Source organism: Magallana gigas, chromosome 5 (genome assembly GCF_963853765.1).
Source record: "Magallana gigas chromosome 5, xbMagGiga1.1, whole genome shotgun sequence".
NCBI lineage: Eukaryota > Metazoa > Mollusca > Bivalvia > Ostreida > Ostreidae > Magallana > Magallana gigas.
Genome location: NC_088857.1, coordinates 9867978 through 9894766, shown reverse-complemented (window position 1 = coordinate 9894766; position 26789 = coordinate 9867978). Strand labels below are relative to the sequence as shown.

General features: G+C 35.7%; 1 protein-coding gene and 1 long non-coding RNA gene across 2 annotated transcripts; both read right to left on the bottom strand.

The window, feature by feature from the left end:
* Positions 1-73: 73 nt before the first annotated feature.
* On the bottom strand, positions 74-26789 carry LOC136275377 (mucin-like protein). Its single transcript, XM_066084284.1, has 24 exons — positions 26636-26789; positions 26396-26478; positions 25647-25967; positions 24916-25108; positions 24267-24523; positions 19205-19424; positions 16812-17063; positions 16257-16391; positions 15958-16161; positions 15246-15497; positions 14781-14991; positions 13850-13965; positions 12217-12381; positions 9904-9933; positions 9158-9277; positions 8809-8937; positions 8602-8724; positions 8145-8264; positions 7297-7548; positions 6878-7006; positions 2796-3047; positions 2518-2640; positions 1344-2269; positions 74-85 (listed from the first exon to the last, which is right to left on the bottom strand). Exons 1-24 carry the CDS (start codon positions 26787-26789, stop codon positions 74-76), a joined length of 4779 nt encoding a protein of 1592 aa, XP_065940356.1.
* Positions 3677-5224, bottom strand: LOC136275311 (uncharacterized). The gene is made up of 3 exons (XR_010713877.1): positions 5097-5224; positions 4079-4228; positions 3677-3847 (listed from the first exon to the last, which is right to left on the bottom strand). It is a non-coding gene; the product is annotated as an uncharacterized lncRNA (long non-coding RNA).

Genomic DNA, 26789 nt, shown 5'->3' with positions numbered 1-26789 from the left:
AAAGCTGTGGTTGTAGACGTACTTGTCGAAGTCGTCTCTGGAGTAGTTGTAGTCGTTTCCGTTGTTGACTTGTTCACTTGTTCTGCTAAAGTAGAAGGAGCCTCAGTTGTTGTACTGGATGGAGTACTAGTAGAAGTGCTGCTACTCTCAGTACTTGTACTTGCAGTGCTGCTCAGTGTTGTTGATGAAGTACTTGGGGCTTCAGTTGTGCTTGTGCTCGTTGGCAAAGCTGTGGTTGTAGACGTACTTGTCGAAGTCGTCTCTGGAGTACTTGTTGTAGTTGTAGTCGTTTCCGTTGTTGAGGTAGTGGTGGCCTCAGTTGTGGTGCTTGTACTCGTTGGGGGTTGTGTACTTGTTGATGTTGTGCTACTTTCAGTTGTTGTAGATGGAACCTGAGTGGTGGTTGTCGTTGAAGGCGTGGTGGTGCTTGTAGAAGCTGTTGTACTTTCTGGGGTTGTGGTAGTACTCATTTGTTCGGTTGTGGTAGAAGGAGCCTCAGTTGTTGTACTGGATGGAGTACTAGTAGAAGTGCTGCTACTCTCCGTACTTGTACTTGCAGTGCTGCTCAGTGTTGTTGATGAAGTAGTTGGGGCCTCAGTTGTGCTTGTGCTCGTTGGCAAAGCTGTGGTTGTAGACGTACTTGTCGAAGTCGTCTCTGGAGTACTTGTTGTAGTTGTAGTCGTTTCCGTTGTTGAGGTAGTGGTGGCCTCAGTTGTGGTGCTTGTACTCGTTGGGGGATGTGTACTTGTTGATGTTGTGCTACTTTCAGTTGTTGTAGATGGAACCTGAGTGGTGGTTGTCGTTGAAGGCGTGGTGGTGCTTGAAGAAGCTGTTGTACTTTCTGGGGTTGTGGTAGTACTCATTTGTTCTGCTAAAGTAGAAGGAGCCTCAGTTGTTGTACTGGATGGAGTACTAGTAGAAGTGCTGCTACTCTCCGTACTTGTACTTGCAGTGCTGCTCAGTGTTGTTGATGAAGTAGTTGGGGCTTCAGTTGTGCTTGTGCTCGTTGGCAAAGCTGTGGTTGTAGACGTACTTGTCGAAGTCGTCTCTGGAGTACTTGTTGTAGTTGTAGTCGTTTCCGTTGTTGAGGGAGTGGTGGCCTCAGTTGTGGTGCTTGTACTCGTTGGGGGTTGTGTACTTGTTGATGTTGTGCTACTTTCAGTTGTTGTAGATGGAACCTGAGTGGTGGTTGTCGTTGAAGGCGTGGTGGTGCTTGTAGAAGCTGTTGTACTTTCTGGGGTTGTGGTAGTACTCATTTGTTCTGCTATAGTAGAAGGAGCCTCAGTTGTTGTACTGGATGGAGTACTAGTAGAAGTGCTGCTACTCTCCGTACTTGTACTTGCAGTGCTGCTCAGTGTTGTTGATGAAGTAGTTGGGGCTTCAGTTGTGCTTGTGCTCGTTGGCAAAGCTGTGGTTGTAGACGTACTTGTCGAAGTCGTCTCTGGAGTAGTTGTAGTTGTTGTCGTTTCCGTTGCTAAAGGAGCTTCAGCAGGGATTTTGGTTGGACTTGTTAGGGTTTCTGTACTTGTAATGTTACTTTCAGATGTTGTTGATGGAAAATGAGTAGTTTTTGTCTCCTGGGCTGCTGTGGTTACTAAAATTGTAGAAGTACCTGTAGTTGTTGTAGTATCAGGAATTAATATAGTTGTTGGCACCTTAGTTTCACTTTGAGTTGTTATAGTCATTAGTACTGTTGTTGTAGTTTGAGTTGTGGTTGTTGTAGGCACAGTGGTTGTAGTTGGGGTTGTGTTTGTTGTAGGCACAGTGGTTGTACTTTGGGTTGTGGTTGCTGTTGGCACTGTGGTTGTACTTTGGGTTGTGGTTGTTGTTGGCACAGTGGTTGTACTTTGGGTTGTGGTTGTTGTTGGTAATGTGGTTGTACTTTGGGTTGTGGTTGTTGTAGGCACTCTGGTAGTACTTTGGGTTGTGGTTGTTGTTGGCACTGTGGTTGTACTTTGGGTTGTGGTTGTTGTTGGCACTGTGGTTGTACTTTGGGTTGTGGTTGTTGTTGGCACTTTGGTTGTACTTTGGGTTGTGGTTGTTGTTGGCACAGTGGTTGTACTTTGGGTTGTGGTTGTTGTTGGCACTGTGGTTGTACTTTGGGTTGTGGTTGTTGTTGGCTTTTGAGTAGTTGTAGTAGGAATTAGATTACATGTTTTCCTATCAGTATCCAGTTCATATCCTTGGTTACAGTAACAGAGGTAACTTCCTTCTAAATTACTACATCCCTGGCTACAGTTATGGATACTTGTGGTACATTCATCAATATCTGTAAAATAAATAAAAGTTAAGGCATTACTAAATGCCATATATTGAGAAAAATCATTTATATTACCAGAAATAAACATCTCTGATTTTAGTGTATGTGAAAATGGTGTTTCTTTTCCTTTCTAAAAATGATAATTACAACATGCCTTAACCTTTAGGATAATACACATGAAGAAAGCATTTGTTCTTCATTAACAGGTTTTATCTAATCCATAAAAACGAACATTCGTTATACATAAAGAAACAAACCTTGACATGAGATATTGTTCGGCCGCAGACTGAACCCTGGACTACAGGAACAGTTGTAGCTCCCCTCAGTGTTTATACACAGCTGTTGACAAATGGCCTGACCATTGCTGCACTCATCCACATCTACAATATTCAAATGAATTTTTGCAAATGCACATCACAGAAAAGAAAACTATTCCTTATTCATTATATGAGATACATTTTTTTACAGAATAGACACCAAACTGAAAATCTCTGGACAACAAGTTTAAAATACATTTGATTCCCTGGCACTTCACCTTGACATCCACCATTTTGATCGCTCTGAAATCCAGAACTACAGGTGCAGGTGTAGGAGCCTGGGTTGTCCACACAGACCTGACTAGCGTTACAGGGCGACGTCAGACATTCATTGATGTTGGTATCACACAGGGTTCCATTCCATCCCTGCTGACATACACAGCCCACAATGGGGTCACAGGATGAGGCCCCCACACCACAATTACAGGGGGTGGTACAGTTGGGGCCCCACGAATTGGTCTCACTACAACCTAAAAAGGAAGCAATTATCCTGAAAATCTGACGCAGTATAAACAGCAACAAGCTGAGTATTCATTTTAAAAAAGAAGTTTAATGCTTGTATTTGCCATAATGCCATTGTTTACTGTAGATTCCTTATTTAACGCGAGTACTTAATTCTGCGGTTCAACGATTTACCATCATATCGCGAAAACATCAATTGGCGAATGCCGAAATTTTATCTTACTTTCATGTTGTTTACATGTGTCCCAAAATTAAAAGCGAGATTTAAAAATTCACGGGCTTCTCGCGATTTTACGCGGATATTAATTCCTCGCGTTTAATTAGGAATTTACAGTATCATCCTTTGAAATCAAATTTCCATTTTCTAAACCCAGCCACCCATTCAAAGAAAATAACAAAAAATCTGTTAGCAAGTCACTGTATTGGAAAATTACGAATGTCATGCAATGAAAAGCAAATTGAATTATGTCAATTTAAATCCAAATTAAGCAGTTGTTGATACAAAATTTATTTAGAAGTTTGAAAGCCATAGCAAACATGGACATGTCAAGAACACTGGAGTGACAAATGAATGAAATGACAAATGAATGGGGAAACATAACATTTTTCAGGACATGACCTATGTCTATCAATGACTTATAAATAGTTGAACTATAATTTTGGAGGCATTTTTTAGATTGATTACTTTCGCAAGTTTTCTGATTGGTGGTAAGTTTGTATCCGTCTGGACAGCTACAAGAGAAGCTTCCACTGATATCAGTGCAGACGTGGGAACAGCCAGAAATGTTTCTCTCGCACTCGTTGATATCTGAAAATGGACAAAGGTAATTTGTCATAAAACTATTGGGTCATCTGTATTACATCAGAATATTGTAATTCTGGTAATAATGCCATATTTGATTGGCTACAGTGATCTGCTCGGAAATATCAAAAGTGCAATCATCAAGAGTTGTGTTACATGTGTATTATATCCATACAGAGGTTAATGTAAAATTTCCCCCTGATATAAAGCAAAATACTGGTAAGCAAACTGTCTTACTTGGACACAGTGAGAATCCTGATGCATTGACCTGGAGCTCGTAGCCAGAGTCACAGAAACAGTAGGCCACATTGGAAGCATTGACAGTGCAGCCGCCATGTGTTGTGTCACATGTCCCATCCACACTGGCTCCCAGACATGGATTGCTGGCTACAACCAGAACAGCAAAAACAATTAGCAGCGACCATCAGCAAGCTGAAGAGCTTGTCACAGCGACAATCAGCAAGCTACAGAGCTTGTCACAGCGCCAATCAGCAAGCTACAGAGCTTGTCACACTGACCATCAGCAAGCTACAGAACTTGTCACAGCGACCATCAGAAAGCTACAGAGCTTGTCACAGCGACAATCAGCAAGCTACAGAGCTTGTCACAGTGACCATCAGCAAGCTACAGAGCTTGTCACAGCGCCAATCAGCAAGCTACAGAGCTTGTCACAGTGACCATCAGCAAGCTACAGAACTTGTCACAGCGACCATCAGCAAGCTACAGAGCTTGTCACAGCGCCAATCAGCAAGCTACAGAGCTTGTCACACTGACCATCAGCAAGCTACAGAACTTGTCACAGCGACCATCAGCAAGCTACAGAGCTTGTCACAGCGACAATCAGTAAGCTACAGAGCTTGTCATAGCGACAATCAGCAAGCTACAGAACTTGTCACAGCGACCATCAGCAAGCTACAGAGCTTGTCATAGCGACAATCAGCAAGCTACAGTGCTTGTCACAGCGACAATCTGCAAACTACAGAGCTTTTCAATGAATTAAAGTACAAAATGTTTTCTGGTCCTTTCATACCAATCAGGTATAGGTTTATTTTCTCCTGTAGCAAATGCTATGTAATACTACGCTGCGCAGCTAATACCGTTTTTTCTTTATGCTATAAGACACGCCCATTTTGTGTCACTCATCTTTTATGAAGTTATTTGGCTATAAGGTTTAAAATTGCTTTGTATTGTTATCACAGATAAAGAAAGTTGAAAATGTAAATATATAACGTTCTTTTACATTCAGAATACTTACATTTCACACAACTAGTTCGATCATCTTGAAGTTGGTATCCTATTAAACAAGTACAAAAATAACTTCCGAGTGTGTTGTGACAGTTCTGGGAGCAAGAAGCTATTCCTTCAAGACATTCATCAACATCTGAAATCACAAAGATCAAGTTGTACAAATTTGTACATAATTATATATAACATATAAGCTATCCTATTGTATCTTTAATGCTAATTTCCTAAGCTTGACAGAAAGTCAGTTAAGTTAATATGACTTCTATCATTAAGGTATAACATAAATACCGTATAACGGGTATTTTTTACGTGCTGCTAATTTTTACTAATTTTTACGAGTTTTATAAATCCGTAAAAATTAAACGCGTAAATTTTCACAGAAGTTAAAAAACACCGCACGTAAATTTCTAGATCGTACGTATGAGAGTAATGTTCATGACCTTCAGCTCAGTCCCTGACGGCTGTACATGTACATGTAGGTATATTTGAGCGTTTTTGATCACGTGGCGATAACAGTTCAGATCTTTCATTCAGTCGAGTATTTTTCAAAACTACGTATAATGCCACGTTAGTAGCTAGATGTCTTTTTTGGTTGGGAGAGAAATAAAGAGAGAGAAAAAAAATTGAAATGGAGTTGTCTTTCTTTTTTTCCCGGTAAATCGAGCACATGGTGTACTTTAATGATGATACGCAGATAAATAGGAATAAGTAAAGTGTATATCACATATGAAAGAAAGTTAAATGAATAAGTTAGGATGTCAACGAGTACCCGGTTAACCGGGTACTCGATCGAACGTCCGAGTATCGAATACTAAAATCGGTACTCGGTTACACGGATGTATATTTTTTACTATTTCTAATTTTATTTAATAATGCATTAAAACATCGGTTTTAAAACTTAAAATGTTCATTGCACTTGTACATACAGTAATTAGGATTTCCTACGCCTCTAAATATGCTAAATGACCGTTATCGCCTGTGGCAGTGTTTACATAGTAATTATCGTGACCAAGCACCTGTTACCTTTGGTTGTCTTCTACCCTTATTTTTGGCTTACTTTAATGATTTGTTTTTCACTGAACATCGTTTATATAGTCTATTATATAAATTAGATAGCCCACAGTAGAGAAATTGAACAGACCTAAAATGCCGCCACCGACTGCAAAGGTCTGGAAATATTTTAAAAGGAACTGAAGTTTCAAAAAACGTAAAATGTCAGCTGTGCGAAATAAACTTATCCTATATACGGGGGGAACGACAAGCATGTTAAATCACATTCGTCTTAAACATAAGGAGGAATTTCTACAAAAGTGACCAAGGTTTTACAATTATCAATGTACTTGTTCATATTTATTTACACTCTGACCGAGTACCCGGGTACTCGATCGGAAAAACGTCCGAGTAACCGAGTACTAAAAATTGACCGATTTACATCCCTCCCTAGACTATAAACACAATCATAAATACCACAGATGATTTTAATTTTTACGGACATGTCCAATTCGTAAAAATATAACGCGTAAAAATTCAAATCATCCTATTTTATGACAAATTCGTAAAAAATTACAGCAGTAAAAATTACCCGTTATACGGTATCTCTAGCAACAGCTACAGAACTGCGCAAAAGCTAACCGGAAAAATTCAAATTGAAAGACCACACTGCTAAGTTCCATATGTACATGTGAAAACATGCAACTTATGGCCAGAAACAAACTTGCCCTGGTGTTAGATTTACCAACAAAATGTCTCAACACATTATGTGGAGCAACAGTTTTTCTTGTTTCCACATACCTATACAGATTCCAGAGGTGGCGTTTCTCTGGTACCCTGTCTTACATGGACACAGGAAGGACCCAGGGACATCCTGGCAGTACTCTGTAGACGTACAGTTATCTAGTGACTCAGAACACTCATCCACATCTAAAATATACAAAGTAAAAACAATAAACTGGTTTATGTCTAAGCTCAAACTAGTGGATATAACAAGGGGATAAAACTAATTACAATATCAATGGCTTAAAAATTAACACATGAGACTATAAAATAATGCATGCATGTTAAATAGCACTGTAATACATATACAAACTAAATCAGGTCTGCCTGTGTTCATTGTTATTAATATTTATATAGTTCAGTTTTAACTTTTTTATAAATAACTATACATAATCAATATTTAGAACAACTAGTAAGACAATAAAAGCCCCTCTTACTCTGACAGGATCCAGCAGCGCTCCTCCTGTATCCAGGGACACACTGACAACTGTAGGAGCCCATGTTATCTACACACACTTCTGTGGCTGAACACAAACTGGGGTCTACACACTCATTGATGTTAGTGTTACATTGGACTCCCGACCAACCAGCCTTGCACACACATCCTCTCACACTGTCACAACGCAAAGCATTCTGGGAACAGTCACATGATGTGTTGCAATTGTATCCCCAGTGCATAGAGTCACAACCTATCATGACAAATACAATTCTCAAAAGATAGCTTATATGCTAAAATGTTAAAGGGGTAAGGTCATGATTTTGGTTAAAAATCTTTTTTTTCAATTTTAATGTTTATATTGCTGCAGTAAGGCATTTTTAATAGTCAACAAAAAAAATGTGAGTGTCATTTTTTGAGTTGTAAGGGAGTTACAGAGCTTACAATGTTTTGCTATGTATAAACAAATCCTTTGTTTACATTTTGAATGTTGAGGTGAAAATTCCAGTTTAAGACCTAAAAGGAATGTGTTATATCTCAGGAACTGTTTATTCATGCCTAAAAATGAATAAGAAGATTGACAAATTGGCTAGAAAAATATTTTTTACTGGTATATTGAACCTTTGTAAACATAAACAGGGCACGAGCCTTGTTTACATGACAAAGAATTGTGAGCCCTGTATCTTGCTTATAACTCTAGGGCTGACGTCGCGACTCTCAGATTTCATTTTATTATTAGAAATGCCTTCTTAAAGCATTGTATTAAAGGATAAAAACAGAAAAATAGAATTTGACCAAAATCGTGACCATGCCGCTTTAAAGTTAAATGAGCAGAAACGACAAATTTACCGGAACAAGATGACTTGTCTTCTTGTAGCTTGTATCCAATGAAACAACTGCATGTAAAACCTCCGTCTGTGTTGGAACACACTTGGGAACACTGCCCACTATTCTCACACTCATTCACATCTTTAAGTAATAGGAAAGAATGTATAACTACATAGTTTCAAAATCAATGGTCGACATTAAAATTTTATCATGTGTGCAAGCTTGCAAATTACAATATAGTTCAATATGGCCCATTAACCTTAATTAACAATGCATCTACATTACCAACTTACTACTGGCAACTATATATATCAAATTAAGCCTTTGAAGCAAGAAGGAAATATTGTTTTGAAAAATAAATTAAAAATATTACCCTCTTTGAACTTTTTGGTATTTAACTGTATGCCCCCTGAGCACTGAATAATCAAAGACAGAATCATTAACATTTCGAATTTTCCTGAAGTAAAGGTTCTTTTACCTGTACAGTTCTTTCCGTCTGACAACAGTGTATATCCCTGGTTACAGAAACAAAATGCGGAACCCGTGGCATTGACAGAACATCCCTGACTGCAGTTCATATTATCACAGGTTTGCTGTGGAGCTGCAATTCAACAGTGGACGATCTTGGAGTTATTCAAATAAATAACATTCAGTTCTTTCCTATAAACATGCATGTTTGACCTACCTAGCAAGGTACAGGAAACGCCATCTGGTTGGAGAGAATAGCCGTCCACACAAGAACAGCCGTAAGAGCCCGCAGTGTTCAAACACTGTTGCTGGCATTCATTGACCCCTTCTTTACACTCATTGATATCTATTACCAAAGAAAAAAGAAACACCATTTAAAATTGAAAGATAATGAAATTAACTAAGGAAAAACTTTAGTGTTAATAAACTTAGAAGTCTTTATTGATAACACAAATTGAAATTTTCATCCTTAAAACACTGGAGAGAATAAAACAATCTGACACCTAAACACCTTGATTTCAATAATCGTTGTGAATAGTTTATAAAGTAAAAAGCTAGATGTTTACCTGAACAGAGAGAGTTGGTCAGCCTGTAGCCAGTGTGACAGGAGCAGGAGTAACTCCCCTCTGTGTTTGTACACAGCTGGTTACACAGATTCAAAGAACTGTTGGAACATTCATCAATGTCTGCAAACAGAAAGTGCAATATGCAATCATAGTCATATCTACAATCTAAATAATCCTGAATTAATAAATATCCTACTTTTGACTCATGGAACTCAGTTAATCAGTAACTCCAGCTGACATTTACATGTTCCACTTAAAATATCTGCACTGATAGGAACTTGCTTGTTAAACCAGAACAAATGTTCTCCAAATAATTATTCACTGCAAATCACATTTTGCACAGGATTTCTACAAGGGACACTTAGAACAGAGTTTAATTGAAATGGACCAGCAATAATCTTTCCATAAAAAGACAATGAAACAAACGTTCAAAAAATTAATAAATGTGAAAAGTTAACAGATATCAAACTTTATCTAAAACACATGCACAGTATTGTCAGTGCAGTGTCTATATACACTTGAAGGCCTAAGACACCCATTGCCACTTGTTCGAGATTTAAGACCAATTCTATGTAAGAATCAAAGGTTTATAAAAGGGTCTGGCCACGCATAGTCACCAATTTTCCTAATATTTCATACATGGACACAACTAGGTGTAAAACGCAAAAAAACACTAAAAGTTGGTTGCTAGGGGTAACCGTTGCCATGGTAATCGAGGCTAAAGATGGAAAAATAGCGAAACTTACCTTTTTTGAAGGTCTGCCCACTAATGTAAACTACCAAACACATAAAACAGCATTTGTCCTATTTTCAATTATTTTATTATATCAGAAAATTTATGGAGAAACCAATACTTTTAAAATGTTACCATGGAAACCGTTACAAATTTTTGAAATCAGTTTTTTGCGGTTTTTTAATAAGCCGAAATAAGAAACTGTTAATTTCTTACATTTATATCAATGTCCATGATATATATATATATATATAATTGTGAAAATTGACATCCGTTGCTATGGCAACAAGGCCAAAAAATATGAAAAACTAAGAAATTGAAGATGATTTTGATATGCTTTAATTCCCAATCTAGAATTTTTGTGCAATTGCTTTAGTTGGAATATGTAAAAATATATCTAAATTTTCATTATCTACCACAAAAAGCTTTGTTATGCAACAGAGAAGTGTTGTTGCTATGGAAAATTAAGTTGCGTAAAAAATCACAAAGAAATTCTTACTTTTTGAAAAGTCCATAGCAACGGGCGTTATTTTTAGAAAATTTCAGATTTTTTTCAAGCGTCATTAAAGTTAAGGACATACTTTATTTTTTCTCACCATTTGATTTTATATATTTATTCATTATAAGGAAATAATATCCATTCAAAGATGCCTAAAAATATTATAATTTTCCTTATTTTTAAGCTTGTTACCATAGCAACGGTTCTCAATTTTCATATTTAAATTCTTAATTGCACAATCATAATAGTGTTTACCAAAAAATCCAAGATTTGCAATTTTTATTCAAATTAAATGAAGAAAACAGATTTTAAAATTTCTGTTAGGTAGCCATGGAAACGCTCTAAAAATATGCGTTTCACCATGAATTTTTTTCTTTCTTTTGAAAAATGACAACTATTTTTAATAATATATTCTACCCTGGAAACCCCAAGTTCTGCACATTACTCATAATATGTTCTCAAATAAGCATTAAAATGCCATTTTTACATCTTTACCCTAGGTTACCATGGCAACGGGACCACATAGCAACAAACAAATGCGTGGTCACCGAATTTTGATTCTTACATAGAATTGGTCTTAATTCTTACCTCCACACTTTTAGAACTGAGTCACCAATTAATTATACACTTGTGGGACAGAGTCATCCTTTACCTAAACACTTGTAGAACTGAGTCACCAATTAATTATACACTAGTGGGACAGAGTAATCCTTTACCTACACACTTGTAGAACTATGTCACCAATTAATTATACACTAGTGGGACAGAGTCATCCTTTAACTATACAGTTATAGAACTGAGTCACCCATTAATTATACACTAGTGGGACTGTGTCATCCTTTACCTATACACTTGTGGGACCGAGCTCCACTTTTTACCTATACACTTGTAGAACTGAGTTATATGGCAGCCAGTTACACCATTTACCTGTACATTTGTAGGACTGATACACTTCTTACCTATACACTTGTAGGACTGAGTCATCCCTTACCTGTACATTTGTATGACTGAGTTATCGGGCAGCCAGTTACACCATTAACCTGTATATTTGTAAGACTGAGAATCAAGCAGCTTTACCGACCCCACAAATTTCTGTAAACAGTCAGTAACAAACCAAATAAGTGTTTAAATTGTTTTGTCGAGGACCTAAAGTTTGATCTGTAAACAATAAAAGATAATATATAACAATTTAATTCATAGACTTATTCTCTTATGTTGTACCTTTTTCGTCAGTCGTCTGTGCAAACCTGGATGCCATCGTATATAGGATCGTTTTATTACGTCACGGGCAAAGGGGGGTCACTCTAAATATTTTGGGCCTTAAAAATTAAAGGTATGGTTGGACGTTTGTGTAAAAAACAGCTCAAATAACGTTAGGTCCGCCATGTTGCCGTATAAATTTTGACGCCCGCTATAAGGCAATCACATGATTCATCCAATGACGTTGAGACATTCTAGTCCGAGGCAAAACAAATACAGTTGTAGGACCGAGTCAACTCTTACTTATACACTTGTAAGACTGAGTTGAATCTTACCTATACACTTGAGGGACTGAGTTATCTGGCATCCAGTTAATTTACTTATCTTTATATTTGTAAGACTGAGTCACTCCTTACCTATACACTTGTAGGACTGAGTCAAATCGTGATTTTACACTTTTAGATTTGAGTTATCTTGCAGCCAGTTACACCACTTACCTATACATTTGTTGGACTGGGTCACTCCATACTTTTACACTTGTAGGACTGAGTTATCTGGTAGCTATTTGCACCACTTACCTATACACTTGTAGTACTGAGTTATCTGGTAGCTAGTTGCACCACTTACCTATACACTTGTAGGACTGAGTCATCTGGTAGCCAGTAGGACAGTTCTGACATGTAAAGGCCCGTCCAGTTAGCTGTTGCTGAGCTGCTGGGGTGTCTGTACAGTTACTGAGGGGGTCACATGGGGAACCAGCACAACCATCAATGTCGGTCTCACACGAGTCGCCTAGAACAAGAGTCAATCAAAATAAAAGAAAAAGAGAGCATGTTCACTTACCACACACTCAGATTACTTGACAATGATACACATGATCAAAGGCACATGCATTAAATGTAACAAATATCTAATTTATAGAACATATTACCAACGAATATATTAAACAAGTTGCTGTCCTTTAAAAAAAGGACTACAATACGTGGACTATTTGCATGTGTTTCCAACGAAAACGTGAAGGCCTTAAGATTATCAGAGATTCCAACGACTCTAGCCCTCTGCTTTTAACCACTAAATTAATTTGTACGTTGTATTACGTATACATGTACATGTATGTATAGCCCTGACTTTTATCTCAGAATTTAAAGGATTCATACTTCTAAAATAATTATTATCTATCTATGAATGAAGTTTGTATGTATAGTATCAGGCATTCGGTGAATTCTACTATTTGCGCACACATTACGATTCGCACTACTTTGTTAACTATGCAGTGACAGCTTTGTGTATTTTGATGCAGTGACATAATTATTCAATCATACTTAAATGCTTAAAAATTTTTAATCGGGAAGTTCTCTAACCTCGCCTACTATGAAAGTAAAGTTAAGTTACATGTGTATTCGGAAAACAACCAAACATTGCAAATTATGCTATTTGATGCATGTTGTAGTTTCGGCATAACATTAACTTATTTCATAATACTGATAGTTCAAATCACATGCCAATCATTTCTTTAAAAGGAATACTTTGTTTTTGTATTGTTTACCGACAACTTTATAAATACAGCGCCTCTGAACTTATGTGTGCATTTAGCACGGAATTCCGATCCCGATTCAGATAAACGTGTGCTAGCCTGGTTCCCTGAGCTACCCATTACGCACAGGAACCAGGCTAGCTCATGCGCAGGCTGAATTTTCCCCATAGCATCCGGTTTAACCTCGCTTATATATTTTCTGCGTGGACCTCAGGGTCCACGCAATCAAAATGTCCTACAAAAATGCACAACAATGAATTGACTATAAAGTTTCTTAACATTCCGTTCAGCAGTTTCAGAGAACGTAGGCTTACAGACTGATTAATAGTTTATACAATAGTGGACATGATTTTCAGTTCAAAAGATAATGAAAGAATCAAATATTCCTGTCAATATACCTGTTTTACACTAAGACTTTAATCATTAGCTACAAAAGTTCTAAAAAATTCTGTTAAGTGGATTATTATAAAAAAGGAGTTTCACCATACCAAAAATAAAAAAAAAATTAAAAAAATCAGAACTGACTGCCTGACTGACTGAATTACTTAATGACAGTCAGACTGTCTAATTGATCAAAAATTTTAAACCCCGATCAACTTGTTGTGAATACTTACTTAAGACTGTTAAACATTATAGAAAATGAGAGAAAATAAGAGAATAATATTGAATCTTTACCTGTCCACCCGATGTCACAAGAGCATGGTACAAAAAAGAATGAAGAAATACTGGTGCTTGTTGCTAGGGAGTAGTTACAGTTTCCATGGTTATTGCAGCCATAGCATTGGTACACAGTTTCAGATAACATAATGGACACACCATTTAGTTCATCAACAGCATACAATCTGAAATAGATGTTCAATATACATAAAAACTGCATTCATTCTTAAAAATACATGTATACTAACATTTTATATCCTTTCTAAATCACTGAAGTTCGTCATCATGTACCTAATTAGATAAATACCATCTCAATAGGATCTACTTACTCTACAGAATAGGGTGTCATTTCTGGTGGCGTATAGATGTAGGAGAAACTACTTACTCTACAGCATAGGGTGTCATTTCTGCTGGAGTATAGATGTAGGAGAAACATCATACTCTACAGTATAGAGTGTCATTTCTGGTGGAGTATAGATGTAGGAGAAACTACTTACTCTACAGCATAGGGTGTCATTTCTGGTGGAGTATAGATGAAGGAGAAACTACTTACTCTACAGCACAGGGTGTCATGTCTGCTGGAGTTTAGATGTAGGAGAAACTACTTATTCTACAGCATAGGGTGTCATGTCTTGTGGAGTATAGATGTAGGAGAAACATCTTACTCTACAGCATAGGGTGTCATGTCTGCTGGAGTATAGATGTAGGAGAAACTACTTACTCTACAGCATAGGGTGTCATGTCTGGTGGAGAATAGATGAAGGAGAAACTATTATTCTACAGCATAGGGTGTTATGTCTTGTGGAGTATAGATGTAGGAGAAACTACTTACTCTACAGCATTTGGTGTCATGTCTGCTGGAGTATAGATGTAAGAGAAACTACTTACTCAACAGCATAGGAAGTCATGTCTGGTGGAGTATAGATGTAGGAGAAACTACTTACTCTACAGCATAGGGTGTCATGTCTGCTGGAGTATAGATGTAGGAAAAACTACTTACTCTACAGCATAGGGTGTCATGTCTGCTGGAGTATAGATGTAGGAGAAGGAGACATTCCCTGGGAGTGTATCAGAAGTAACATTCACAGGACTCAACATAATGATGGTAACATTGTCTCTGTTCACATCATAGGCAAAGGCTGTTATGTTGATGCTCTGGCCAACAACTGTGAACAAGGTTCCAACTCCATCCAGAAAAGGCTTTACATTAGCTGAAATTATACGGAAAATATGATATTTAAAACTAAGAACGCAAGATAGCTACATTGAATTTTTCTTTATACTTTCTGATATCAAATTGGAGACCAACAAATAAAATAAAATATAGTCATTTAACATGCTTTTTATTATCCTACATGTAGCTCCCATACTTTGTGACTTTTTCAGCATGCAGATAGTACTGCAATGCTAACATGCATATCATTTGCTTAAGCCAGTAAGCTTCGATTTTTCTTCTGGGGCTGACCTGCTAGTCTCTGTTCCTTGAGGACTGTATCATACGCTGTTTTAGTGACATTAGCTATGGCTTCATTTTGTGTGGCAAGAAAATCGTAGATACAGTTTAAATTCTGGGGACCTCCACACACTTCTTGTGCTTGGTTTATCTCTTGCTGGGTAAAATCGTCCATGAATATTGGGGCAAAATCTGTCTGTTGGAAGGAACTGCAATCCATGTCACCTCCATACACAAACAAAGATGCAGCACAATCAATTCTCCCTGAAAGAGTAAGATTTTTATATGTTGACTATATTATCAATTAAGTATAAAAAGGAATTAGATGTTTAACTCCTCTGACTTCTTTCAAAAATTTAATTATGTTTAATTTCTCTAACGAATTAAGTTAGTTCAATTCAGTTTTGAGGCTGCAAATCAAAGTTTGTTGACATTGGTCTTATTGAATAATTCTAATGTGATCACATATCAATATAACTTAATATAACTTTTATGAAAATCCTGTAAACTAGCCTGCTTCAAAATTGAAATATCACACTTTTCTTGTCCTTCATAGAAATAGTTTTGAGACTTAAAATTCTAGGTATTTTGCATTGAAACCAGGCCCATTTAGAGCCCCTTTCTGACTCCTGGAAGAGTCTTAATTATAGTAAATAATGCCATTATTGATTTTGGAGTTCTTAGATACATTGAGATGTACAATACTAGTATGTAGCAGTCTTACAAAGCTCTCCAAAGTTGAAATATAGCTCTCGTTCAGTCGTGTTAGAGGGCAGCAGTGTTCCATTGGGCATTTTCAGGTCATCATTCATGTTCCCGTTGATATTTCCCAGAAGTCCTGAGTTGGTTGAGGTGGAAGATAATGAATCTGGTATTCCAGTAGTTAGTTCCAGCATTCCGAGGTTAAGAGACATATCAAAAGTGATGCCTATTATACAAAATATTTTAGTCAATTGAATCATTCTGTAATATAATGCTGCAAAATGAAAGTAAAACTCTCTTCTACTTAATGTTCTCTTTTACCTGATGGGAACAGAATCTTGGCAGAGTTTGTCCCTGTTCTTTTCAGTAACAGTCTACTGGCTACATAGTAGGAGTAAGTATCGCTGGAATAAAATTGACGGGTGATATCCTCTCTATCTGCATAAACAACCAGTCCTGAAGCAAAGAAAATTAACACAGGTAATACCTACGATATTGCTGGTTTTGCCTAATTAATGCAGTTTCAGCGTTGCTTATGAAATCATAATTAAACTTAACGAGGCTGGATCTAATTTGTTCTGCCCTAGATTTTTGAATGAATTTTTTTTGGAATGGGATTTTGCTTGAAATGTAACAATTTTGCACATTTTTTACATTTTTTTTAAAACTTCTCCCCTATTGATTTCTTTTTCTGTTCTACATATTAAAGTTATTGCTAAAAGGCATCAAATGGTCAAATAAAAAAAACCTTTTACCTCCTGGTTTGTTCCAGGGGTAAAACTCAATGGAAATGTTTGTTTAACGTGATGATATATAAAAATTGTATATCTTATTTGCTTTGAACATTACAGTTCTTCTTTGCATATCTGTCTGTACCTGATTTTGCTAGATTGACCTCCACCTGGGCTATTCCTCCATTCTTTTCTTTGACAGCGAACGCTTGGAACACGGTGGCATTAATGGCGGTTCCATTAGCGTTGATGGCCTGTGTTGTACGGGTCTGAATCTCTAGAAGAGTCTCATTAGACCCAGGTTGTGTCATAGTCAGCATCACATATTCTCCCAGTCCATTAAATGTATAGGTAAGACCATCCAATGTTCGTATGTGAGGATCTCCAAAAGATGATCCTAAAAAAGAGTATTTTATAAACAAAAAATCTTTAAAATATTCCCCGTTTAAAAAAAGCTAACTTCAAAATCAAAACTACATAGTTTAAGGCACATGCAACTTATGCGCTCATTTTATACTACATCACCGAAACGTATTAAAATTAGTCTATCAAATAAGTGTATTCTGCTGTAAGCTAAATTGGATTAACAACCGTCAGCGTATTATATTTAGTGAATATTTTGTAGTTAAAGCTGAAATGAAATCATAAAAGCATTTGGTCGCCATATTAGTTTTGATCGCTGCTCTACTGTCACTGGGGTATATATACCGGTCGAGAAAGTTACGGTCGGTTGCCTTCTGATCGAGGCATTCAGGTTGCACGGACTTCTGAATGCATGAACTACACAATGTAGTAAAATGTTTGTAATATATAATAAAGGAAAAAACAATCAGTAAAATACAAAATATATTTATTCTTTGAAAGAATTTCCAAGGTATCCGTAATATTTTGCACAGATAGTGCTGCCTTACTTCGCATGCACATCGAACACGTGTGTCGTTCATTCAGAATGCATAACGTCTGCATCATTTTTAAAACCCCGGCGGCAGTTCATCCAACACAGTAGCTGAATGATAGTCAATCCAAGAAAGTAACAACGTAACATCGTTTCCATCCGTTCCTACAAAAACGCTCCGTTTCTAAAAATCCATGCGATCATTGACATTGCTCGATCTGCCACAGTGTGTAGTTTGCGCATGTGCGATGTTATATTATACACAGGAAAGGTCTAAATTTATCGAGGATTTTTGAAGTATCTGTGGCTGGATTTCAGTCTGTCTTCTTTCGTCATTCATTGGATATGCCTTGCCAGAGAAGTGGTTGTCATATTATTTTTGTTCCAAACGTGTTTCTACACGTCTTATCGTCCAAGGTAACGTGTTCGGGTGAATGAAATACACGAATGCGGTGAAGCATGAATAGTACTCTCGGCCTTATATAGGGGGTGTGTAGCGATGAGCTTCTGCTCATAGAAATCGACAACTAATATGGCGGTAGTCGAAGATAAAAGGGAAATAATGCATATTTATGAATTCATGTCAGCTTTAAGCGATGATACTGAATGAGGTTGACAATGGTTTTCAAGGGGTGTTAATTTCAACTCTTACCCTCCCAAGCAGGCACTATTCATTTTATTATACCGAATGTCTTAATTTCACTTTACTGCTTTTATTTAGGTATATATGGCGTGAATATTATGGCGAACCGTACGCGCATGTAACAATTCGTTTTATTATACTTTCATGTTAAATACTGAAATCTGATTGGGTTAGACGCAGTTGATAATCCGTTCTATTACCCTCAGCGTTAGCAACACACTTAGCAACGGGTAACACAACGAATTGTTACATGCGTGTAAATTATGCGCGTACGGTTCGCCGTAGAATTCACGCCATTTCTATATAAAAGCTTCGCGTCAATTGACAATGGCTTACTCGGGTGTCAATTTCAACAGTTACCCTCCCAAACAGGCACTATTTAAATATTGTTATACTTTCATGTTAAATACTGAAATCTGATTGGTTAAGACGCAGTTAATAATATTTACTATTACCCTCAGCGTTAGCAACGCACTTGGCAACGGGTAACATTAAAAAATGTTACATGCGCGAAAATTATGCGCGTACGGTTCGCTGTAGAATTCACGTTATTCCTATATAAAAGCAGTAAAATTTTCTTAAAATTTTTTTAAAAGACATTCAGTATTACAAAATAGATAGTGCCTGTTTGGGAGGATAACAGTTGAAATTGACACCCCTCGAAAACCATTGTCAACCTCCGCTTCGCGTCGGTTGACAATGGTTTTCTCGGGGTGTCAATTTCAACTGTTACCCTCCCAAACAGGCACTATTTATATAATGTTACCCAATACCAAGGGTCTTGCTTAGCGCCGAGGGTAATAGAACGGATAATCAACTGCCTCTTAACCAATCAGATTTAAGTGTTTAACATGAAAGTATAATAATGAAATATGCAATTGATTTAGTGGAAAACGCCTGCCGCTAAAGAAAGGTTTTCGGTATTTTAACATACATGTATTCACCAAAACACTTATGATACTTTCAAACATGATAAAATGGTTAATTATTTTGATCATACCAGATGTGAGGGCTTGGTAGAGATCACAAGTGTCAGAGTATCTTAGTCTGAGGAATTCACTACAGAGGTTGGAATGGTGACAGCAGTAATCGTGAGGCTCCTCATCCAACACATTGGCTTCTCTTGGATTGTGTAGAGGGTTTGATGTGTAAATATAACCAGCACTTGCTCCAGAGCTAATCAGAGTGGCCAGAGTTGAATTTCTAGAATAGCAGCATTTCTGAAACAAACAGTGTTGAAGATATAATGGGATGGGAGAAATAATGAAGGAACAGACTGGGATTCCAACTCAAGCCCTCTTAATCTCTAGTCAGGTGCTCTACCATCTGAGCTATCTATTTCGACCTACTCTGACCATCATTTATCTCCCCTTTACATAATCTTCGCCCTTGAAGATCATCCCAGGCACTTTCCCTTCACTGACAGGAGTTATCTTGTCAGTAGTTTTTACAAGGCACCAAATGTAACGGGATTGGAGAAATAATGACAGATCAAATCGAGATTTCAAGCTGGGCCCCCCTGAAACTCAAGTCAGATGCTCTACCCATTGAGCTGTCTGGCGCAGGGTTTTTTTTATCCAGTTTGACCGTCAAAAACCCAGAGAGGGCCACAATGCTCATCTGCTCAGCAACAATTTATAACCGTGACCAAGTTACTTTGATGGTCATAATTATATGTTTTGAATAAACTGGAAAATTCTTAAATCTAGCTTGATGTTATATTGAATTGACAGTCTAAAACCTCTAAAATTGAAGATATTTACCAATAGAATTTTCTTTTTGAACAACTCTTAAAAGTTTTGGACTCTAACTGTGCCCTCTTTCCAAATCAAAGAATAATGAAATCGATGTATACTTGAAAGCCCAGATAAAAAAAACAAAATATGCAGACGATATCTTTTATTTCTGATGTTCTCCCCTAACACTTGATGGTATTCTAAGAGAATTAGACTTCTTTGAAAAAAAAATCTGGTCTTAAAATCAATTTCCAAAAAACACAAATGGTTAAAAAAAATTGGAAAATAATTTGTAATATTTTTTGTGGGGATGCAACATGCATAAAATAAAGAAAACCCCTATAATACAAGATTATAAATATGGAGGGCTAAAAATGATTGATTTCCCAGCTTTTATCATTAGCCTAAAATCCAGCTGGATAAAAAGATTAAAGCTATACACGCTATAATTTGCGTCAATTTTGATTAAAGGGGAAAATGTATGTGTTTGATTACTAATAAAAGTTACTTTTATGCTGTTAATTATAATGCTCAATTCGATCACGTAACAAATATATCAAATATTAAACAACAAAAAATATTTATTTTCCTGCCAGGAAAGTAATGCCTCCTCGTGAATATCAATCTATCACGTGATATCGACAGCTAAATTTAGTCTATCATACCAAAACTGGCGAAGGGTCAACATCTTCATAATTGTGATAGTTTCACAAAGGAAAGGATATTTTCAGTAAAGCATAAATTTGTCCGATATACGAGTACAAACAAAAGAAAAAAATACAAGCCTGTGAGTAGATATGAATACTTCCTTTAAAAAAATGACGTAGACCTGTGTGTTTCCCGTATGTGCTATTTTTAGATCCTGTAAGTGTTAATGCAGAAGTAAGGGTATCGTGAATGACAGACGTATTTTACTTATTATACATGTATGTATTTCAAATAAACAATTGTTAAGCATATTAAAAATCAAGTTGAATATTTAATTAGACAAACAATAACGACCACCTAGTTCTCCGCGGACATGCGCAATGAGGTCGGTTTCGCTCTTCCTTCATCAATATTCATGAAAAGGTATATTTTCCTGGCAGGAAAATAAACAATTAAAAATATATATCTTTGTAACGAGATGGAATTCACCATTGTAATTTACAGATAAAGGATAACTTTTATAAGTAGACAAACACATGCGTTTTCACTGTCATTCAAAATTGACGTAAATTATAGCGTGTATAGCTTTAATTAATTCTAATGCAAAAAAGGTAAAACTTTAAGAAACAACTATAGAAATTGAAATATCAGATTTATGGAAAAGAGGATTAGATTTTACTTTTGAAATGATTAGAAAAATACCAAATTTATTTTGGAAAGAAGTGTTACCTAGCTGGGCAGAAGTAATAAAATCAACAAGTAAGCCAACTGAAAAACAATTTAATACCGAACTATTATGGGACAACCCAAACATTCTCATAGGAAATTCCTCAGTATTTAAAAAAAAATATTTTGGAGTAGGGTTTACGCTAATTAGTGATCTGTTTGACTGTAATAGGAATTTTCTTAGCTTATAGATATTAAATGACATGAAAGTGAATACAAATTTTATTGAATACGCAGGTTTAAAAAAAAAGCAATAAAAACACATAGAAAATACAGATATGAGCAAAGAACAATTCCAAACTCTATTTATCTTTTTTCATAGAGATACAAAAGGATGTAAGGAAATGTATAACATTTTAATTGAAAATAAAAGAGATCTAATAACATCATCAATGAGATGGAGAGATCTTGGAGAAAATTCCACCGATTTAGAATGGAATAGAATCTACTGTCTCTGCTTTAAAGATGTTCAAGAAAGTAAACTCAACTGGCTCCAATATAAAATTATACATAGAATTATACCTACAAATTATTATCTGCACACGTTGAAATTAATTGATTCTCCCTTACGTGGGTAGCTTCTATCGATCATCTTTTTAAAGTATGTTTTTATGTAAAAGAACTATGGTGTGATATTGTGGAATGGTTTTTAAATGAATTTGATATTTCAATAGTTTTTGATCGGAAATCTGTTTAATTTGGTAAAATTCTAAATCCAAGCATTTAAAAACTGTACAATTTTATATCAATGGTTCTTAAATGGTATATTTTTGCAACCAAATATAACAAAAATCCATACCTTAGTTTTAAATTAGTAAAACAAATAATAAAAAACAGGATCCTGCTTGAAAAATATGTTATTGAAAAACTGTAGATACTCAGATTATGAAAACCACTGGCAAACAGATTGTGAGAACTTACAACAAGTTTTATGACATCTGTGGTTGCTTAAACTATTCCTTTTTTTAACTATATTGATTTGTGAACATCTACAGGAATACTACTTTATTAAGATAATAGACTCGAATTTTCGGTCTTTAATACCGAGAAATCGGAAGAATACCGTCTTTTATTTTATATATCTTAAACATCATTGGTACTTGAAGATTACCAATTTTTTTATTTTCTCTCAGTTAAGCTTCGCTAATTAATAATCCCGGAAATAACCTAGATTTTTTGGATTTTACAATCTTGCGCTTGCGCAATACATTCACGCTAACGGGATTTCCGCAATACCACATCTGCATGAATAAACTCAGAAAAGATAATACAAATACGGGTAAATTTTCATTGGACGTTTGCTATATATTCCGTTCATATATATATTAATAATTTCTTATGAGAGAAAGTATAAAATAACAAATAGACATTTCAACTAAGTACTTACTCTTGTCTTCGTGATGACCAAAAATATTTGATTACATGTAAAAAAAAAAGTTGCATTATATTCATTTAAAATATACGGACCCAGTTTTACAAAGAAATTACGTGAACGTTGGTGAAAAGGTGTTGAATTCTTCCATTCTATGGATTAAAATTTTTAGTTGAAAGTTTTTTGCAGTCTCAAAAAGGTTTGTTGTGATGAATTTGACTGTTATTTTCAAGCCAACTTCATTGACTTTCTCCAAAATCGTTCTGGAGCGATCCTTCAATTTTCTGCTACATTACGGGTATAAGGGAGGCATTCTAACTATGGTGAGGGCCTTTCCCGACACACAGATTATTCAAACTAAGAAAAGTGTAGTGAAATTAATAGCATTATTGTAGGCTTATAGCTTTGTTATGTCAATGTCAATAATACGGTGTGTCGATGTACCTATTTCGTAAATGTCCGATATGCAATGTTAATCCGTGCACGCATGGGTCAAAGTCTAGTATAATTTGATACATGTAACCCGCCCCCCCCCTTTTCTTTTGTATTTTTTTCTTCTTCTTAACTGTCCTTTTTCTCTTTTTATCTACTGCTATTCTTTATTATTTTTTTTGGCAAGAAAAACATGTTTTTACACTATATGGAAAACTCATTTTCTTTTAGATTAATAAGATATTACAATATGTAGAATCTTGAAATGTATGAAATATGTCTGAAATATGTGTGTATGTGGAATTATGTGTAAACAAAAATAAAAAAAATATTATAAAAAAAGAACCCAAACAAAAACAAAAGATGACATAGATTTAAAAAGGAGGGTTTCAGTCATATTTTGCTCTGTTTTTAAGTGATTTTTACCAGAAAATACATCCAAAAATGAAATCGTAGCTTTGTGCCCAAGAGTAGCAAACGAAATAAAAAATAAATAAAATAAAATAAGAATTAAGCTATAATTAATTTTATCTTCTTTATAGCTTTTTTAATGGTAATGTTGATGTCATAATAAAGTAAAACCTTCCATATTTTTCTTCAAACTTAGCTAAAGAAACCAATTTGTTCTAGTGTATTACCCCCAACACGCTATTTTCACAGTCACAGCTGTCACGGTGAAAGTCACATTATAAATTCAACATGCTTTTTCACATAAAATACATTGTGTATCTTTAATGAAATTTTAACAACTTTTGAATACACTGAAAGAAACTTACGGTCCTTTCTTTTTAGAAAATAATTGATAAAATGATCTAAAGCTTTCAAACTCTGCTAAATGTAAAGTCAAGGTCAAAGGAAAGGTCAAGGTAGTCAATACACAGTTTTGCTTAATTAAATTATGATGAAAGAAAAAAAAATGACTAGGCATAAAAAGATATTATCTAGATCTTTGTAGTTTTGGTTAAACTGCTCTATGCACCTGCTCAGACGCATCCGAACAATAAATAATTAATATGCGATTGCTTTACAACAAGATCTTTACTTGCGAAGAAAAATGTAGTTGGCAACATTTTAAAAATATGATTTATGGCAGCATAAATATTACATAAACAGTATGACTACTCATTTTAAACAAACAAATTAATTACCCGTGTTCCAGAAACTCCAGTGGGAGGAAATTCACTAACATAACAGTTTGGTTGACGGGGGTATGGTACAAATCGACCATCTTTTTGTATTCTGTCTTCACTGCATGGACAATTGGTTAATTTTGTGTTTGCCAATGTAACTGCCAGATACTCTGGGTTTCCATAGCTTTGGATCCAGGTGTAACATTTTTCAGCGTAGTTGATGAAATCGTTCATGGTATCCATCTTGTAAATCCAAATGCCTGGCTTACCTCCCCCTGAAAGACGTTAAGTATAGTAGTTAAAAAGTATTTTAAAAAAATGCTCAGTACACATATCTCCACCTTATTACAGTTCGTCCGTCAGTCTATCAAAATGTAATCACAATCTAGCTGCTAAGATACAGAAATCAAAATTTTGGTCAGTTTCAAACACTAGATCAAAATTTCAATACCGATAACACATAATAAACTAAGGAGTCCACAGGTCAACCAGTTAGTATAGACAATGTTCATTTAATTAAATCAAAATCTAACCACCATTAAAAGGTAAAGGTGATAGTAATTTAAATTAGATTTGATTTAACTTAGTTTGCAAGTAATGCAAAGGTTTTTATATTTCAAACATATAAATATTTTATCTACAACCAAAACTCTCCAAAGTAACTTACTGTTATAGCCATTGTTAAACACCTCATCGAGCATGTTGTTGGTCAGAGAGCCTGGATGGCTGTAGAAGTCACTGGACCCACACTTGTATCCCAGCAGGGCTGATTTTGGGGGGAGCCAGCCCATTTGTTTAAAGAGGAAAGCTGTGAAGGTGGTCACTCCATCGCTGCCAATCAGCAACTGGAAACTGGCCCTCTGTTAACAATATCATTTGTAACTTAAATAACAATTAATTATTAATTTTAGAGACATCCATACAAAAATAAAATAAAAACCTCTTTGTTTAATATTTGTTAAGAAAATCAACTGTAATATATATTATGACCAGTATTTTATAAAGACATGGAAAAGTCCATTAAAACTTTTACGGATACTATTGGCTTAAATGATTTCATCCATATCCGACTTTAGAATATATCTATCCATATTATTTCCCAAAAGACCACATTTTACCAACAATTTTATTAAAAATGTTTAATGCTAATTGAATAGAAAGGTTAACTGTTAGATTTTTTCCATGTTGAAAAACATGCAGATATAAAACAAATAAATGCACCAAGGCAAACAACCATTCATTGATGTTTTTTCTCAAATCTCAACATTGTGTGTTTTTGGGCTTGTTTACAATTCGGGAAGTGAGAACCAATAATTGACTGTGGCACATCATCACAGATTTGTATTTGTATTTACATGCAATCAATACTATCTGACTTATCCTTAGTCTGTTCTTTACCTGAGAGGAAAAGACAGAAGCAGGAGCTGGACGGACATTTTCCCATGTGACAACTAAAGCTGTATTGGGACTAAAACTTGAAGCCACCATTGAATCTTTGTAATTTTGAACAATGAGAGTTTGGGCCTCATAGAGAACAGACGAATTGGCAGAAAATTGGTTGTAGAAATGATACCAAACACGCGAGTCTGCCGTCATGTCAATGTCTGACCAAAAGGGAGCAACTATTTTGTCTGGCAGTGATCCTGGCTGAACATAGAATTGCTGTGGACGACCGCTATTGAAGTAGCTATCAAACGTCACGTAACCATTCGTATAGATCTGAAAAATAAATACGTAATTAATAAAAACTAATCTTTGGATAAAATATGGTAACCGTTATAAACGTTAACTTAATCTAGCATACAACCACACAGCTTAAAGAAATTGATATATATTTCAGTTTGTATTAGAGTATATCCATGTTGAATAATACAGTTAAAGTATCCCTGTTGAATCCTTGGTGCTAACATAATTAAAGACTTTCCATCGTGTACCGCAGAATTTACCGGCAAAAGCGATTGTAGATATTATTTATCACAACATATTTGTTTCAGAGAGAGTTGTAAATATTGAGATGTTGGTCATTAAACATTGCAAAACTTCTATCATCTACATCAAATTTCACAGAATCTAATATCAATTACAAATTTAAACTTAACACATACATAAACACTATGAAATAGTGATGATCCACAAGTAATTCCAACTGGATTATCAACAATTGCTAGCAGCAAGTCATCCCCACTTAAACCTTCGATATCACCAGCTTCTTCCCCGTATGAAAGGAAGTCTATTGGAAACCAAAAAAAAATCAAGTGAATAGAGCTCCAGTAAAAAGAACTTAAATGAAAAAAAATTATGTGAAAAGACTACTTTCAAAAGATATGTAAAAAAAGGTTTACCAATATACTTTAAAATTAGCTTAAGAATTACCAAAAATAGCTTACTTTCATTTCGAACACTGATTGTGGTGGAAATAAGTTCAGTTGTAGTGGTGATGATTTCTGTTGCCGTGGTAGAAGGAACCTCGGTTGTTGTACTGGATGGAGTACTAATAGAAGTGCTGCTACTCTCCGTACTTGTACTTGCAGTGCTGCTCAT